The 18,507-nt window shown below is 44.8% G+C and overlaps 1 protein-coding gene across 4 annotated transcripts in view; it reads left to right on the top strand.

The window, feature by feature from the left end:
• Nucleotides 1–13,492: 13,492 nt before the first annotated feature.
• Nucleotides 13,493–18,507, top strand: part of REEP1 (receptor accessory protein 1) — a 110,825-nt gene continuing 105,810 nt past the window's right edge. Inside the window, exon 1 of one of the 4 annotated variants that reach the window (XM_053890917.1) lies at nt 13,493–13,797. In XM_053890917.1, the coding sequence (XP_053746892.1) occupies nt 13,766–13,797 (32 nt within the window). In that variant the 5' untranslated portion in view covers nt 13,493–13,765. The other 3 variants (XM_053890916.1, XM_053890915.1, XM_053890914.1) reach the window with 3 other exon arrangements.

Raw genomic sequence — 18,507 nt, 5'->3', positions numbered from 1 at the left:
GATCCATATGACAGTAATGCCTGCATCTTCCCCAAGAAATGTACATTTTACAATAGGAAATGTAAAAGCCTGGCCCAGTCTTTCATCAAGTCAAAGAAACAGTATGCCCCCAAAGGTACATTCACTCAATACATGCTAATAGAGTCCCAACCAAGTTTCAGGTACTAATTGGTGGGTGTTTGGGATCCATCGCAGAGAAAAACCAACCGGGAGCCCTGCCCTTGTGTGGTTTCCATTCCAGAACAGAGCTCTAGAGACAGACAACTTCTTGCAAATGTTAAGTGGTAGTTTGTTTTTCCATCTACATTTGTGTTTTCCCTTCAGAATTCCAAAGATATTTTTTAGCATAGAGTTTTTTGAGATTCATGCATGTTGTTGCATGTATCAGTAATTCAGTCCTTCTTACTGCTGAGCAGTATTCCATTGCATGGATCTACCACATTTTGCTTATCCGTTCACCTGTTGATGGCTATTTGAGTTGTTTACTTTTTAGCTGTTACAAATAATACTATTATAAACATTTGTGTACCAGTCTTTTGTGATGATCTATTTTTATTACTCCTAGGTAATAAGGTTGTTGGACTATGCAGTAAATATACATTTCTTTTTTTGTAAAGACATACATTTTCATATTTATACTTTTTGTATATATATTTCATTCTGTAAGAAACTGCCAACCTATTTTTCCAAGTGGTTATATCATTCTACATTCCCATCAACAATGTAGAAGAGTTCCACTTGTTCCTCATGCTTGTCTTCCTCGGTAGGGTCAGTCTTCTAAAATTTAGCCATCCTCATGGCTGGGAATATCTCATCATGGTTTTATTTATTTTTTATTTTAAAAAAATTTTTAATGTTTATTTTTGAGAGAGAGACAGAGCGAGCAGGGGAGGGGCAGAGAGACAGGGAGATACAGAATCTGAAGCAGGCGCTGGGCTCTGAGCTGTCAGCATAGAACCCAACCTAGGGCTCAAACTCATGAACCACCAGACCATAACCTGAGCCAAAGTTGGACACTTAACAAACTGAATCACCCAGGCACCCCTATCTCATTGTGGTTTTATTTTTTAATTCTTTTTTAAAATTTAAATCTAAGTTAGTTAATATATAGTGTAATATTAATTTCAGGAATAGAATTTAGTGATTCATCACTTATATATAATACCCAGTGCTCATCCCAACAAGTGTCCTCCTTAATGCCCCTCACCCTTTGAGCCCTTTCCCCTACCCAACACCCTGCCAGCAACCTTCAGTTTGTTCTCTGTATTTAAGAATCTCCTATGGTTTGCTCCCTCTCTGTTTCTATATTATTTTAGCTTCCCTTCTCTTATGTTCATCTGTTTTGTATCTGAAATTCCACATAAGTGAAATCATATGATGTTTGTCTTTCTCTGACTGACTAATTTTGCTTAGCATAATACACTGTAGTTCCATCCACATTGTTGGAAATGGCAAGATTTTATTCTTTTTTTTTTAATTTTTAAAGTTTATTTTTGAGAGAAAGAGAGAGAGAGAGAGAGAGAGAGCAAGTGGGGGAGGGGCAGAGAGAGAGGGAGACACCGAATCCTTAGCAGGCTCCAAGTTATCAGCAAAGAGCCTGATGTAGGGCTCGAACTCATGAACCATGACATCATGACCTGAGCTGAAGTCGGCTGCTTAACCAACTGAGCCAACCCAGGTGCCCCAAGATTTAGTTCTTTTTGACTGCCTAGTAATATTCCAGTGTGTGTGTGTGTGTGTGTGTGTGTGTGTGTGTGTGTGTATAAAACACATCTTCTTTATCCATTCTTCAGTTGATGGACATTTGGGCTCTTTCCATACTTTGGCTATTGTCAATAATGTCACTATAAACATTGGGGTGCATGTGCCCCTTCGAATCAGCACTCCTGTATCCTTTGCATGAATACCCAGTAGTGCAATTGCTCGGTCTGAAGGTAGTTCTATCTTTAATTTTTTTGAGGAACCTCCATACTGTTTCCAGAGTGGCTGCACCATTTTGCATTCCTGCCAACAGTGCAAAAGGGTTCCTTCTTTCTCCACATCCTCACCAACATCTGTTGTTGCCTGAGTTGTTCATTTTAGCCATTCTGACAGGTGTGAGGTGGTATCTCCTTGTGGTTTTGATTTGTATTTCCTTGATGATGAGTGATGTTGAGCATTTTTTCATGTATCTGTTAGCCACCTGGATGTCTTCTTTGGAGAAGTGTCTATTCATGTCTTATATTTGTTTTTTGGGTGTTGAGTTTGATAACTTCCTTATAGATTTTGTATACTAACCCTTTATCTAATATGTCATTTGCAAATATCTTCTGCCATTCTGTCAGTTGCCTTTTAGTTTCGCTGATTATTTTCCTTTGCTGTGCAGAATCTTTTCATCTTGATGAGGTCCCAGTAGTTCATTTTTGCTTTTCTTTCCCTTGCCTCCAGAGACATGTCAAGTAAGAAGTTGCTGTGGCTAAGGTCAAAGAGGTTGTTGCCTGTTTTCTCCTCTAGGATTTTGATGGCTTCCTTTCTTACATTTAGGTCTTTTATTCATTTTGAATTTATTTTTGTGTATGGTGTGGGAAAGTGGTCCAGGTGCATTCATCTGCATGTTGCTGTCCAGCTGAAGAGACTGTCTTTTTTTCCACTGGATATTTTTTTCTGCTTTGTCAAAGATTAGTTGGCCATACATTTGTGGGTCCATTTCTGGTTCTCTATTCTGTTCCATTGATCTGTGTGTCTGTTTTTGTGCATGTACTGTCTTGATGATTACAGCTTTATAATACAGCTTGAAGTCTGGAATTGTGATGCCTCCAGCTTTGGTTTTCTTTTTCAGGATTGTTTTGGCTATTCGGGGTCTTTTCTGGTTCCATAAAAATTTTAGGATTGTTTGTTCTAGTTTTGTGAAGAATGCTGGTGTTATTTTGATAGGGATTACATCTCATCATGGTTTTTAATTGGCTTTCCCAGGCACTGTTTTAAGTGCTTCATTAACTTACTTATCACAATAATCTTATGAAATATGTGCTATTATTATTACTATCCCCATTTTACATATGCAGAGACAGAGGCACAGAAAGGTGAAATAGTTTGCCCAAGGTCATGACATACCTAGTAAGTGGAAGAGCCAGGGTTCAATCTAGGCATTCTGGTTCCAGAAGTCAAATTCTTAACCTCTCTGCTGCACTAACCTCCCCAAGAAGTTCTTGGTTTCTACCTCTTTATAAGGAGGGTTGGAAACAGCAGCCAGTCACCTGAAGAAAAGAAGTGTTGCCTAAGATAAAGCTTTACAGGGTAAAAGATAGATGTCTGAAGAGCCACACACCAGGAAACAGAAGAAGCTGCCCCTACCAGCCCACATGTGGGGTTTGGCCAGGATGAGGGTCAAGGGCCCCCAGTCTCCATCTCTGTTTTTCCCTGCTGAGCCCTGCCACAGGGCAACATGGGAGCTCTGCTTTCAACAGATAGTGCAGTGTTGTCCCCCATCCACCCCCTTCTGCTGTTTGAATCCTGTTGGCGCCTGGGGAAGGGCGCTGTCTGACTCAGTAACTATTAGAGGAATCTGGGGTGTGACAGGGGAAAGACTATCCTACTGCTTTGAATCCTTTTTGGAAACAGGTGGGGGTATAAATTATAAGTGAACACTAAGCACTAAGTGTGCTAGTCCTATAAGGGAATAGGGAAGAGCCAAAGAAAATACGAAATTCTACAACGATGTCAAGTTTCCAGTGTATCCATTCTGATTCTGTGACACTCAAAGAATAGGACAGAGCAGTAGCTCCTGGACATTTGGATTTCAAACACCAATAAGACTTAAAACAAACAAACAAATGAACAAACAAACAGACAAACAAACTGAAAAGAGTGACGTAAGTTTAGTAGCTTTTTACTTTGCCAAGAAGGACATTAATAAAGCAACAATCACTAATCACTATCACCATTATGTCATAAAAGAAAGGACATATTAATAACCCCAAAGGTAGAAATGAGGATCTTAGCATAAGAGATGGTCTTTTAAATGGGGTACAGTAGCTTTATGAAAAATTCACTACATTATCCTGATTTTTCTTAGTGAAAACACTATCATTGCCAGGTTTTTGTTCTCAGAATCTACTAGTGAAGTAGAAAGTTCATGGTCTGAAGAAATCAGAGAGATACCTTCAAATCAAACTCTGTTACTCTACCCCTTTACATGGCATTCTGGCTAGCTATCTATTGCTGTGTAACAAAATACCCCAAAACTTAGTGGCAAAAGCAACCACCATTTTATTACACTTATATATTCTGTGGGTCAGGAATTTAGACACGGCACAGGATGGCTTATCTGCTCCAGTATATATGGAAACTCAGCTGGGATGACTCAAATAGCTGGGGTGACTCTAATGACTAGGGGCTAGAATCATCTGGGGGTTTCTTCCCTCACATCTCTGGTGACTGGGCTGGGACTGCCAATGGGAGTGCCCACATGTAGCCTCTTCACGTGACTTGGGCTTCCTCATAGCATGGCGGAAACTACATGGACTTTTATGACCTGGCCTTGGAAGTCATATGGTGTCACTTCCTCTGTAAAATATTGGACAAATCATTCACATCCTCACCCAGATCCAACAGGATGGGACATGGACCCCACCTCTTGGTGGTAGACATGCCAAAGAATTTGTAACCATTTTTTGAAGCCACCTTATGGAGGTTGTTGTGTTTAATTTTCACAACAAAACTAGTTATGTATCATTATCCCCATTTTATAAGTGAAGAAACGAGGATCATAAGGGCCAAGAAACTCACCACAAACTAGTAAAAGTACTGAGACAATATCTGACTCCCGGATCTTTCTTATGCTCACGGCCTCTCAACCCGAGCTGTTAAACCAACAGACCACACCCTCTTACCTAGTGGTTGAAGGAGCTACAGGTGTCTAATACGGCTTGAAGGAAGACCAGGTACCCAACTTCCACCTTGGCTGATCTACTCCCATAAATTGGCTTTCCAGGTTACCAGCTCTGCCTCCCATTCTTGGGCTCTAATGCATCCCTTCGGACTTCATGTTGGGTTTTGCTTATCTGAGTTTTAACTATCCGTTTGCCTTCAAGGACTTTGCCCTGACTTGTCCCTCTGCCTTCAGCAGGTTGATGCATGGGATTGACCCACTTGGCTGGCACCTGGATCTATGCTGGCCTGGCATATGGCCAGGAGATTTGAATAACTTGAAACATTCAACAGTAATGACACAGGTATAAGAGTTAGCAGTGACTGCTGGTCCATTCATCACTGAGGTCCCTGAGGAGGTGGGCTGGCGAGGGGCCCAGGGCCTTATAGTCAAGGTAATACAATTATATCTCAGGACTCTTGTTTGCAAGTGCCAGAAGCCACCCTATGCCCAAGGTAAGATGTGTGGTATGGATACTTGTATAATATGTGAAAGGTAGGGATAAAGCTGGGCTCAGAGCTCTAGAGCCAAGTTTTTTTTCTTTTATAAGTTTATTTGTTTTGAGAGAGAGAGAGAGAGACAGAGACAGAGACAGAGAGACAGAGAGACAGAGCAAGCGCACTAGTGCAAACAGGGAGAAGGTCAGAGAGAGAGAGAGAGAGAGAGAGAGAGAGAATCTCAAGCAGGCTCCTAGTTGTCAGCTCAGAACCCAACGTGGGACTAGATCTCATGAACTGTGAGATCATGACCTGAGCTAAAACCAAGAGCCAGACACTTAACTGAATGAGTCACCCAGGTGCCCCTAAAACCAAGGTTTTGAATGCTGCTGACATTTCTTCCTTGCTCTTGTATCGGTATGTCAGTTTAAATTCCTCATAATTCTGGTGGTCTTTTTCCATACGAAGAGAAAAATGAGGAGAACAGCTTCTGATGCATCCTTCATCAGAGTGGGATTATTACATTTCCCTAATTCTAGCTTGAAAAATCTGAAGTAAGTGTTCTGATTGGCCTGGCTTGAGTCAGGTATCTACCTTTGGACCAATCAACTATAACCAGGGAGGAGGTGTCAACAGCCCAGAGTTGACTTCTTGGACTCTACCCTCCCATATCTGAGTATTTCCATATGAGTCAGGTAGCCACCCCAGGTATTGTGTACTTCAATATGACATGACCAAAATCTATGGGTGCCAGGCAGAGACCGCTGGCCTTGCCTTAGAATATCAGACTGAGCATTAGAGAAATGTTGACCATTTATCAATTTATACTACAGTCATCTTCTTGGTGTCCAGGCTCCTGGATAAACCTCAGAACAGTGTGAATAGGATGTGAATGGAGTTAGTGTCCCTACAGTCTACACCTTACATGGACTTCTGTTCTATTCAGTAATTTCAGCAGGAATCCATTAACAGAATGAGGAGAGAAAGTCCCACATTTAGTTTGATCTGGTACAGATAGCCCCATCTATTGACTGCTTTGAGATATTCCCACTTTCTAACCAATTAGGCAGATACTCCAAATTATCTGCTCACTTAGTTCCAAAGTGCAGAGAGGAACTTGCTGCCCATAGTCACAAGGGTGACCTGTGAGCAACTGTTTTGTTGTTGTGGCTACCTCATTCTCTGAGCTCAGTATCAAGGAAGGTCATGTGGAAGATGGTGCTGAACTTGCCACAGTCTTTAAGCTCAAGTGGATGCAGAGTTGCCCTGTTAGAGCCTGGGGACAAAGGCCAGTGTTGACTCTGGGGGTACTGAGGGCACATTCAAGTAGATGACTGAGCTCTTTACATGCTCAGTATACTGGGAAGATGAGATGTGGGTCAAGCAGGCCAGGTGGATTTCAGAGATGTTTCAGCCAGGGGTAGGGCTCAGGATTAAGTTTGTTACATCTTTCCTTTCCCCACCACAGCCCCAGAATTGCCCTTGTGGTCAGTGCCTTGGTGTGGGTCTTTCTAAGTATAGCCAAGAATCCAATGAGTAGCTGAGACCATTGTTGGAGACCATTGACCATCTCCCTCAGCACCACTTCCTTTCTATTATATATTTCTTCCATTCCTTTCTCTAATTCTCTTTTTCTTTCTTTCTTTCTTTCTTTCTTTCTTTCTTTCTTTCTTTCTTTCCTTCTTGCTTTTGTATGTTCACCCAGACCATTTAATTTTCCTTGTTGTCTCTTCCTCCTTTCCCTCCTAACCTCCCTTCTTCCTTTCTCCTGTCTAAAGATGATAGTAGCCTTAAAGAAGTTACTTTGATGTAGTAGGTGTTCTGAACCTGGAGGCAAGATTTGGTAATAGAGTGGGGTTATTTGAAGGAAGGTTCAGAATTGCCATTGGATAAGGAAGTTGACAGGAGCTAAGCCATGTAACACATGATGAGTCAAATAAATGCTCTAGAGTGGACTCTAGGAGATGCTGCAGGCTGGGAGACTGGCAATAACAGAACTTGTTTCAGGAAAGCAGGGAGAGTTTTTAGAACATGAATTATCAAGGCTGCCATAATGTGGCACCTGACTGTTACAGCTGAGGTCACTGGCAGTGTGTGCTGAGGTCTATCTTAGGCTCTATTCTCTCAACATTGCATCAGAGATTTGGATGTAGGTATAGATGGTGATTGTTGGGGGTTGAATTGTGTTCCCCAAAAGATGTGTTAAAGTTCTAACCCTCAGTTCCTATGAATGTGACCTAATTTGAAAATAGAGTCTTTGCAGATACAATTAGTTAAGTTAAAATGAGGTCATATTGGATTAGGGTGGGCCCTAAATTCAATGACTGGTATCCTTATGAGAAGGCCATATGAAGATACACAGACAGACATGAAAGGAAGTTGGTCATATGAAGATAGAAGCAGAAATTGGAGTGATCCAGCTACAAAAAGGAACACCAAGTGGGGCGCCTGGGTGGCGCAGTCGGTTAAGCGTCCGACTTCAGCCAGGTCACGATCTCGCGGTGTGTGAGTTCGAGCCCCGCGTCAGGCTCTGGGCTGATGGCTCGGAGCCTGGAGCCTGTTTCCGATTCTGTGTCTCCCTCTCTCTCTCTGCCCCTCCCCCGTTCATGCTCTGTCTCTCTCTGTCCCAAAAATAAATTAAAAACGTTGAAAAAAAAAAAATTAAAAAAAAAAAAAAAAAAAAAGGAACACCAAGAACTGACAGCAACCATCAGGAGCTAGGAAGAGGTAAGAAAGGATTCTTCCCTGGAGACTTCAGAAGGTGTATGGCCTTGCAAATACCCTGGTTTTGGACTTCCAGCTTCCATAACTATGAGAGAGTGAATTTTTGCTGTTTTAAGCCATCTAGCTTATGGTAATTTGTTGTGGCAGCTCAAACAAACTAATACAGTGACCTCATCAATCTTGTCAATAAGACACTGTCGGTTGCCCACCCGACTGCTGTTCACCATTCTTTCTGACTCTCCCAACCCCAATTTTGTTCAATATCAGACAGCAACGTGCTCAGGGAAGATGGCAGAGCTCTTGAGGAAAAAAAATTAAATGAGTCAAACCAGAAAACATTCATTCCCTTTTTACTGGGGATTAGATGGAGTGACCTTTTGGCCCTGTTCTGGTCTCTGAAATGTAAGGAGAATTCAGGGCTGGTGGAGGGCTCCTTCTGGGAAATATCTCCTCTTTATTATAAATGAGAGAGTCTTCTGCACTTTCCTTCCTGCCTTTGGACACGGTTGTGTGAGGGCATATTGCTTGATATGGCTGCAGCCTTCTAGCCATGAGAGAAAGACCAAGTGTATTGCAGAGGGGCTGACCCAAGTCCCTAATGCCAATGAGCTGTCAACCCCCCAACCTCTGCTGTGCTTCTTGTTACGTGAGAAAAATAAACTCCTGTTGTTTGGTTGGGTGTCCTACTTGCAGCTGAAAACAATCTAACAGATACACTGGGTATAATAGTTAATACCACTGGTAACAGGATTAAATATAATTTGATTCAACTGGAACACTAGCCCTAAATAAAAAAGACAAAATAGAACAGAGATGAATATAAAGTTTCTGCAGTAGAGATAAAGATTAATTTCTGTATTGGCATAAAATATAAATGAATATAGATATTAAAAATTATGTCTGTCAAAAATATAATAGACAAATTTAAAAGGCAACTGGCAGAGTGGGAAAATTCTAGCATATATAACAGACAAGAGGTTGGTATCCTTATACAAAGAACTTTTGCCAACCAGTAAGAAAATGGCAAAAGCACTCCAATAGAGAAATGGTAAGGAATAAGAAAAGGCAGTTCTCAAAAGAAGAAACATAAATAGCTAACTAACAGATAAAATTCAACCTCACTGACCACGGTAGGAAATGCAAATTAAATACAATAAAACATGCAGGGGCATAGGCAGGCCTGAAACTTAAAGAATTGGGGAGCTTGGTCCTCAAAACCATACATGCAAAATTATGTATGTGAATTATAAATAAAGCTACAGTGGACAATTCTTTATAAGGACAGGCGTATTCACTACTCTTGGCTGAATAAAAAGTGGAATTTCTAAATCGTGTATAAGTATATATTTAACTTTAAAAGAAAATGCCAAACCATTTTTGGAGAAATCATTTTACATTCTCACCGGCAGTGTATGGGAGTTCTAGAGGCTTCACATCCTTGTCAGGACTGGGTATGGTCAGTCTTTAATTTTAGCCATTTTTATAGACATGCAGTGGTATCTCATTGTGGCATCAAGTTATACTTCCCTCATGATGTTGAGCATCTTTTCATGTACTTTTTTTTTCTTTTTCTGTCATTTCTATATTTTCTTTAGCAAAATGTCTGTTTGAATATTATATATTTTAAGATCTTGGCTAATTCCATCATTTCTTTCATTTCTTGGTCTGTTTCTATCAATCATTTTTCTTTCTCCCACTTATGAGTCATGTTCTTTTTCATGCCTGATAATTTTTGTTTGGATGTTGGGCATTATAAAATTTACCTTATTGAGTATTGGATTTTCCTGTTTTTTTTTTAAGTTTATTGATTTATTTAGTTTTGAGCGAGAGAGAGTGGGTGAGCACGCAAGTTGGGGAAGGGCAGAGAGAGAGAGAGAGAGAGAGAGTCCCAAGCAGGCTGTGCACTGTCAGCATAGAGCCCCATGTGGGGCTTGAACTCACAAACCATGAGATTATGACCCGAGCCAAAATCAAGAGTCAGACACTTAACTGACTGGGCCACCCAGGTGCCTCATTTTCCTGTTTTTCTTTAAAAATAATATTGAACTGTTTATTTGTTTTTCTGGAGCACAGTTAAGTTACTTGGGATAAATTTGATCTTTTGCAGTCTTCCTTTTAAGCTGTTTTAAGGAAGGTTCAGCCTAGAACTAATTTTTCTCCAATACTAAGTACCCTCTTGAGAACTCTAGCCAGTGCGTCATATATTGAGAGGTCTCTCCATTTTGTCTGTGTGAAGACACAATATTCCCAGCTCCATGTGAGCTCTAGCAATTGTTGGGCACACTGTTTTCTGGTGTTTCTTCCCCTGGTCTCCTGCAATTTCACCCATGCATGCTCTGAACAGTACTCAGCTGAAGACTTGGGGGGCTCCTTCTGCAGATCTCTCTCTCTCTCTCTCTCTTTATGCAGCTCCCTCCTCTCTGAACCTCTGCTCCACAAATTCCAGCTGCTGCAGTCTTCCTGAACTCAGATCTCTGTCTCCTGAACTCTTTGAGATTGCTGGGCTCTGTTTGGGTTCCCCCTTCTGCAGTAATACCTGAAAATTTCCTTGAGACAGCAAGCACCTTTGGCAATTACAGGACTCATTCCCTTTTCATAGCTATCACAGTCCGGGGCTGCCTGTTGTCCAATGCTTACAAACAGGTGCTTGGTATGTATTTTTCTAGTTTTCTAGCTACTTACAGTATGAGGACCATTCCCATGGCAGTTAATGCTTCATGGATGAGAGCGAAAGTCTCTTTTTCCTATTTACAACTTTAATAATCCTGGGGGAGAACTTTGATCCAGCTTATGTCCAGTGATCACCCTTGAGCCAAAGTGGTAAGGACATGTGAGAAAATGACACTTTTTAAGACTGGAGTGTGGGAAGAACCATTCTTCAATACAAAATGGGGAGGTCTTCTCAGATGAAAGGGGAAGGATGTAGGGCAAAAACAGAATAATCATGTCTTATAATAGCAGTTCATGTGAGAAAGAACTTAAAGCCAACCAACTGATAAGGTTGTAAGAGTTCCATTGTCAAGAAGACTGTGTCCATCCCCTGGCCTCATGTTCTCCAGGGTCAGGGACAAACTGGAAGGGGCCCAGGGTAGAGAGATGTAATATGTGTAACAGTTGCACTGAGATAGAATGGAGTAAAGATGAAACTTTCTTCTCTCTCTAATCTTTCCCCTCCTCTGCCTGTTGACATTTTCTGTGTGGAACATGTTTTTTTCCCAACCCTCCACTGAAATCTGGGGTTCATCCAGTTAGATTTCTGGTCTTCTTCAGACGCCAGAGAAACCTCCAGATATTTTAATGCCATGGATCATCTCATTTCATTAATTAAACTGTCCAGTTCTACATAATAGTAAAATTCCATTTATAGGAGAATTCCATTTATTGCAACAGGGGACATGATCCGAGAGAGAAACAGCATGTGTTGAGATTCTTCTGTTTTTTCACCAAAAAGATATATTTGAACCATAATATTCTACTCCCCAAGATTGCTAACAGCATATTCTGACCTCTCCAGGGAGTGGGGGTAAGGGGCAGAAGGGCATGGAGGGAGGGAAGGGGAAGTCTCAGGAGGGCCTATTTGTTTGGTACTGTCCTGATCTACCTAGTAGGTATTCCAAGGTTTTTCTTGTGGGGTGTTGTTTTAACTATGTTACCCTGGGTAAGGAGGGTATGGTGAAGCTAGACACAGATCAGGAGAGAGAAAGTTTTACAGTTTTGTTACACTAACAGTTCCCTGGACAGAGCACAGCATGCCATGCATGGTCACTCAGGGTAAACACCGATATAGGGTACAATGCAGAGAGAGACAGGGGCACTGTGGTTTCTGCAGGAAGGAAAGGGCAAGGCAGAAAAAGAGTTAGGACTGGCTCGTTTGTATAATTTCAGGGGGCTCTAGGGCATAGGAGCTGTCTCTGGTTGTATGGTACCTGACCCTGCAGTGATTAGGGCAGGTGTACAGCAGCCTGAAGTGTAAGAACTTGATAAGGGAGGTGGTTGGGGGTGTGGACTTAATTGGCTGCCCAAGAAAGAGAAATGACTGGCTTCTAGGTAGGGCCTCAAAACTGGGTCAAGACAGCATTAAACAACAACAACAAAACTAAACTAAATTACAGGTATTTTATGGGTCCTTTGAAGACCCTTGTTATAATGTCTCACCTCATCTTGCTCTTATTGTGGGCAAGGTCTTTCTTCTGCCCTATCTCCATCTCTATCTCTGTCTCTCTATATCTCTTTCTCCCTCCACCCCCCTTCCCTCTCTCTCTCTCTCTCTCTCTCTCTCTCTCACACACACACACACACACACACACACACACTGCTGGAATATTTCCAGTCTCTTTCTGTCAAGGTCAGAGGTCTCCTTGCCTCTGCTAGGAAGCTGTGTTGGGCAGGGTTCCTTTAAAGAAAGCTTCAAGCTAGCTCTCTCTGGTGCCTCTCACATCTGACACTGAATTATACATGACATGAGCACCAGTAAAGGAGAAGAGTGCTCTAGAAGAGCACCATGGGTGGGGGTGGGGGGGAGGAAGGCAGCAGCAGAGCAGAGGAACAGTGGACAAAGGTTTTCCAAGCATAAGGGAATAATGTACTAGAACTGATATAATGAGGGCCAGGACTAGGGTGAAGAAAGTGAGGCATTTGCCTCAGGGGCAAAATTTAAGGGGGTGCCATAAAATGCAGTTACGAAGATAAATAATATTTAATGCAAATTAAAAAATACATAAGGACCTGTATATAGTGTATACATTTTCCCTTTTGCGTAAGGCTCAAAAATGGCTCAGCAGGGCACTGGTCCTGCTCCGTAGCAGCTTCCAGCTTCTTCCAAGTCAGATTGTACCCCTGAGCCAATTCCACACTGAAATGCTGGAGCAGTCCCCTAGGAAAGGCCTTTCTCAGGAAATAACCTTTTATCTGAGCCTGGAGGAAGGTGAGGCTTGGAGTGTATGAACGGGAGACAGGGAACAAAACACATGTAAATCCAAAATGCCTGAGTTGGAAAGAGCTAGAGGGCTATTTGGGGAATGGTGGTGGCAATGAGTTTGCAGGCAGGGACCAGATGATGTAGAAACTTGAGTATTTTAACTAGGAGAGATACATGCCCAGATTTGTTTCTTATGCAGATAATGCCTTGTTGGGGACAGACTGGAGGGGTCAGGTCCGGATACAGTAAGTCCCTTAGGAGGCTAGCGGAGTGTCCAAGTGAGGGATGACCAGATCCCCAATCAGAACAGGTGTAGAGATACTCCCAAAGTCCCGCTCCAGGCCTCGGTTTCCCCACCATCACACTGAGGGTGGGGCGGCACGCGGGTCTCTTTCGGCCCTGCCAACTGAGCCACCTCGGGGTTCCATTTGAGCGGCCGGTGCACCAGGGCGCGCAGAGGAACCGCCCCAATTCAGCCGCGGGCCGCGGCAATAGGAACGGGGCGGGTCCCGCGTGTGCCCGACCGGCTCACCGCCCAATCGCCGCGGACCCGCCGAGCCCCGGGGGGCTGGGGCCGCCGCCGCCGCCGCCGGAACGTGCCGCGGCTGCGCTGACGCGCGAGCGCCGGGCAGGGCGGCGGGAGCGCTCAGTCTGGTGGCGGCGGCTGCCGTGCGCGGACAGACGTGCCCGGAGCGTCGCAGCCGTCCGCGCCGCCCGCAGCCGAGCCGCGCCGCGCCGCGCCGCGCCGCCCCGGCCGCGCCCGCCCGCCCGCCCGCCATGGTGTCATGGATCATCTCCAGGCTGGTGGTGTAAGTGGCCTTCCCCGCGCCCCTTCCTTTCCCTCCTTCTCCGCCCCCGACCCCCGGGCTGCGCGCGCCCCTGCAGCACCCGGCCCGGTTCGCTCCGGCTATTAATACCCGGCGGCCGCTAAATTTAGCAGGTACAGTAGCTGCCGAGGACGCCTGCAAGCGGGCGACACAGGACGCGGCTGCTGCCCAGCGGGGCCAGGCCCGGGCGCGGGGGACCGGCGGGCGGGGCGGCGAGGGCCGGGGCGCACAGGGGCTGCGCTGGGGGCTGCGTCCCGCCGCGCGCCCCGACCGCTTTGTTTCTCGGGTGGGTGGGATTTGCAGAGGCCCCGAATGGGCGCGCCGCGGGGACACGCGTCTGTCTCCTTTGGGAGAGATGCTGGCGGGGTCTCCCTTCGCCGCGCCCCGCCGCCACGCTTTTGTCAGGTGAAAATGACAGAGCCCAGATGAGCCTGGGGCGCTGCCTGGAGGGGTCAGCGTGCGGAAGGGTGGAGAGATGAAGGCGGGGCTCCTAATGGGATTGAAAGAATACTCCTTTTTAGGTTTCTCAAATTGACAGCGGCCAAGGCAAGTGGGACAGAGCAGGACGTGTATGAATCTTGGGGTAGACGCCTCGCGTCCCCTATGTCTGATTCCTTTGGCGGGGTTTTGTGGGAGAGAGAGAGGCAGGCATCTCCAGGAATTCACGGGAAATTTCTAAGTGACAGACAGCTACTTGGGTGGTGGCGGTGACACCTCCCAGGCCTTGTAGGAGAGCGCAGAGTCATCTGGGGTGAGGCCTGTGTGAAGTCATTGGGAGGGTGGGCGTGGGGGGCGTTTTTCTCCCTCCAGCCCCAGAGCTGAGTAGACATTTGAAGAGCTCCTTCCCTCGTGGATTCGTTTCCCTTTGGAGATATACATGGCTGTTCCTATTCCTTTCCTTCCCTAACTATTTTTGCCTGAGTCAGGACAGATTTGCCACCTGCTCAGGGGACCAGGGGGCTGAAATTGGCCTGCACAGTGAGGGCCGGAGGTGCACCTCAGTCTTTTTCTTTGTCTGGGAAAAAGAGACTCCAGACTCTGATTGTGCGCTATCACTCCCAGCGTTGTGAAACCTCTCCCATCTCCTACCCTTCTTCACTGATTTTCAAAGAAGCAGCCAGGAGCAGCTTTCTGAAGTCATTCTCAGCATTGTATCCCCGCCACCATTCTGGGCTTTCTTCCCAAAGCCAGAGTGTATGTGCCTCTTGGCCCCCAAGTCATTCATTCCATGCAGGCCTCTCCACAGCTGTTGCGGACTGCCGAGGGTTTGTGCTGTACCTCGAGGTGGCATGTTAAATATTTAGAAGATTTCTGAAGGCAGAGTTGGCATGAATAATACAGGGAAGCGGCTGGAACGCCTTGTCCCACCTCATGCCTGACCAAGGCCTATCTTGCCTTCAGGGTGGTATTTTCTCTCCTGAACTAGTGTGTGATCTTCATATTTGGCAGTGGCTTCTGGAGGGACGTCAGGGTGTGGCCGGAGACTTTCCTTGGCCTGACTGGAGGGCTCATTTTCTATAGGTCCTACTGGGCTGGGGCTGGCCCACAGGAGAGTAAGGGCTTCTAGTTGGGGTCTGTGTGACCATCTTTAATTTCATTAGCATTCCCCCTCTTCTGCTACCCAAGGGAGCTGAGGCGGGTGGAGAAGAGAGGCATATATTTGGGAGGGGGCTCAGGGTTGCTGTTACATTCTAAAACCACACTCCCCAGAAGCTTCAGAGAACTTCAGTGACCATGAGCACTGCCCCTCAGGTCAGCCCAGGACCCTCTGCCCCAAGGAAGAATTTGTGGGATTTGGGGATGTTATTCCCATGTCAACTCCAGAAGGTCAGAGATACCACCTATCCCCCCAGTCACCATCTTTATAGAAACCCAATGTGGAAGTGTCCGTTGGGAATTATTAAAACCAATTTAATAAGCAGTACCTATTCCACATAAATAATACCTGTTCATTATAGGGAAATTAGAAAGTATAGATAAATAGATTGAAAATCACATTATTACCACATAGAGATAGCTAATGGTAATTTTGAGAGGTATATTCTTCTAGATGTTTTCCCCTATGCGTACAGACTTAATCTCCTCCTGTGTTTTTCTTTTCTTTCCTTCCTCCCTCCCTCCGTCCCCCCTCCCTCCTTCTCTTCCTTCCTTTCTTCCTTCCTACCTTCCTTCCTCCCTCCCCCCTCCCTCTTTCCCTTCCTTCCTTCCTCCCTCCCCCCTCCCTCTTTCCCTTCCTTCCTTCCTCTCTCCTTCCTTCCTTCTTCCTTCCTTCCTTCCTTCCTTCCTTCCTTCCTTCCTTCCTTCCTTCCTTCGTAGTTAATTTGAGAGAGAAAGAGAACATGGGGGGAAGAGGCAGAGAGAGGGAGAGAGAATCCCAAGCCCTGACATGGGGCTCGAACTCACAAACTGCAAAATCATGACCTGAGTTGAAATCAGGAATCAGACACTTAAATGACTGAGCAACCCAGTTACCCCTACTCCTGTGTTTTTCAAACTGGCTTCCCTGAGGGCCACCCAGCCTGAGTGGGTGGGCTCTGGGCTCCCAGCCCTGATCAATGGGAACAACTCCCTTTTTGTTTGGTTTGTATATTTGGGTTCTAAATAAAAAATAACTTGGAAAATATATGGGTTTTAGTGTTAATAAAAAGCCACACATCAGTTCTCCCCTATCATTTCTAAAACTGAAGAGGGAATGTGCCTTGCCCAAGGACACCAGGTAAGCTGGTAAAGAAAACAGGCTCCAGAATTTTGGTCCAATGCCCTTTCCACCTCTGCCTGTCCTTGACAGTTGTCCAAAATTGATCTCTTTCAAGCTCCCAAGACCTCTTCTGTGGCATCCTGTGATTTTATCCATCAGTCCCATTTCCTGTAAGAAACTTTTTCAAGGCATTGTAAACTTCTGTGACATCAGAGAACATTTAAGGAAGACCTATGACTGTGTTCTGAGGATGGAGAGGGAGTATCTTCCTTCCAACCAGAGGCCTCAGGACAAGAGGGTGGCATCCAGGCACAGCCAGACCGTGCCTTTAGATATCTGTCTTGCCTTTGGCTATGAGGGGTTTTAGGACTGTAACCATGGTTTATTTCCCTCTCTGACCCCTTGCCCCCTCCCAAGCCTCTTTTTTTGAAGTACCTGGCACTTGTATGCACTCAGTAAAGGCTGGTTATGTTGAAGGAGATCAGAGTCCCTGGGGTGAGCAGGAGAGCCAGCAAATTTTATCCCCTGGAGATGGAGGTTAGTGGGTATCGGGACTTGCTTGTACCCACTGGGCAAAGCTCTTGAAGTGAGGACCAGTTTGAGAAGCTGCTGTTTTGCGAGTTCTCTTCCTCCTAGCTCCATTGGCTGGGCCTAGGAAAAATTAAAGAATATTCAATGTAGTAGCAAGGTTGGCCCTGTTAAAACCTGGTTGATATCTGGATGGAACACAGGGGCTCATTTATGACTTGTCTGCTTGCCTCCTTTAAAATACTTTGTTTTCATTACAGAGAACTGAAGTCTTGGGCACCAATGAAATTCAAACTGGGGAGAGTATGTTTATGTGCACTGGGGGATTCACACAGAGGTTGCTCTCTGCCTTCTTGGGAGAATGCACTATCTTGAAGCATTTATTCCAAGGAGAGGGTGTTGCCTCATTGTCTTTGGATAGAATTTTGACTAAGGCCCAAAATGTTGGCTAAATGAATCCAGAGGTTCCCCTTTGGTTATGAGACCAAAAGTCCAATTCACTGTGTGGGGAAAAGAGAGTTCTAATTTTAAAAATTCTCGAGGTAACTGAAAGCTATGCAGAAGAAACCTTTATTTCCACATTGCACATCTTAAAAAACAAACAAAAAAAACACAAAAAACAGAAACTAGTTTTTAGAAGGTACCATCTGATGTTTAAGACACGAGTCTTAGTTTAATGGCTGCAGATCTGGCTCTGTCCCAGGACTGTGATTTGGAGCATGAAGTCTAGTTGTCCTGGTCAGGGATATACAAGCAGAGAAGACTGGAAGGAATGTGAGTTGCCCTCAAGATATTCCCCAACTGTTGCAAAACAAATGGAAATCAAGAAAAAAGGCCATAAGTCCTTAAACATGGGCTTGCCTTTCTCTGGGGCTTCCTTTAAAAAGTGGAATGCAGAAAAATGATCCTATTAATTATGGGTTCAGGTTGGTTGAGGATTTATTTCCTGGCACCCTGGTATGGTATAGGGTAGGATCTGGGGAAATATTTCAGTTGGATTTTGAGAGGGAAAATGTTGAGCTGGAAGTTGAAGGATTTGGGTTCTAATCCCAGCACTGGACCAACTCACTGTTATAGTCCTAAGGCCAACTTGCACCTACGCTGGGGCCCTGCTTCTGGTCTGTGAGACACGGGTGTTGGCCAGCATCACCTTAGAGGTCCTAATTGTTCTAGGCCTCCTCCCATTCCCCTCCTCCCCCAGCTAGTCAACATGCACCATATTTATTTATAAACAAGAGGAACATCCTCAAGGAAGTGACAAATACCAGCTTAGGTATCATTGCTTTTCTGCTGCCTTGTTCTTTGTTTATTAATCCTGTCTGCCTGCTGGGAAGTAGCTTTTGTGCACTTTCCCGCACTGTGTCTTATTTGAAGGGTGGCTGACAAGTGAGAGTCTTACCTAGTTATTACTGGGTCAGTTTCCCCTTCCCTTCTGAAGTGAGCTATCTTGTTTGGAGTGTGTATTC

The sequence above is a fragment of the Panthera pardus genome, unplaced genomic scaffold, assembly GCF_024362965.1.
Source record: "Panthera pardus isolate Hobbes unplaced genomic scaffold, ASM2436296v1 HiC_scaffold_26, whole genome shotgun sequence".
Classification (NCBI taxonomy): Eukaryota; Metazoa; Chordata; class Mammalia; order Carnivora; family Felidae; genus Panthera; species Panthera pardus.
The sequence above is the reverse complement of the archived record's forward strand: the minus strand, read 5'-3'. Positions and strand labels throughout refer to the sequence as shown.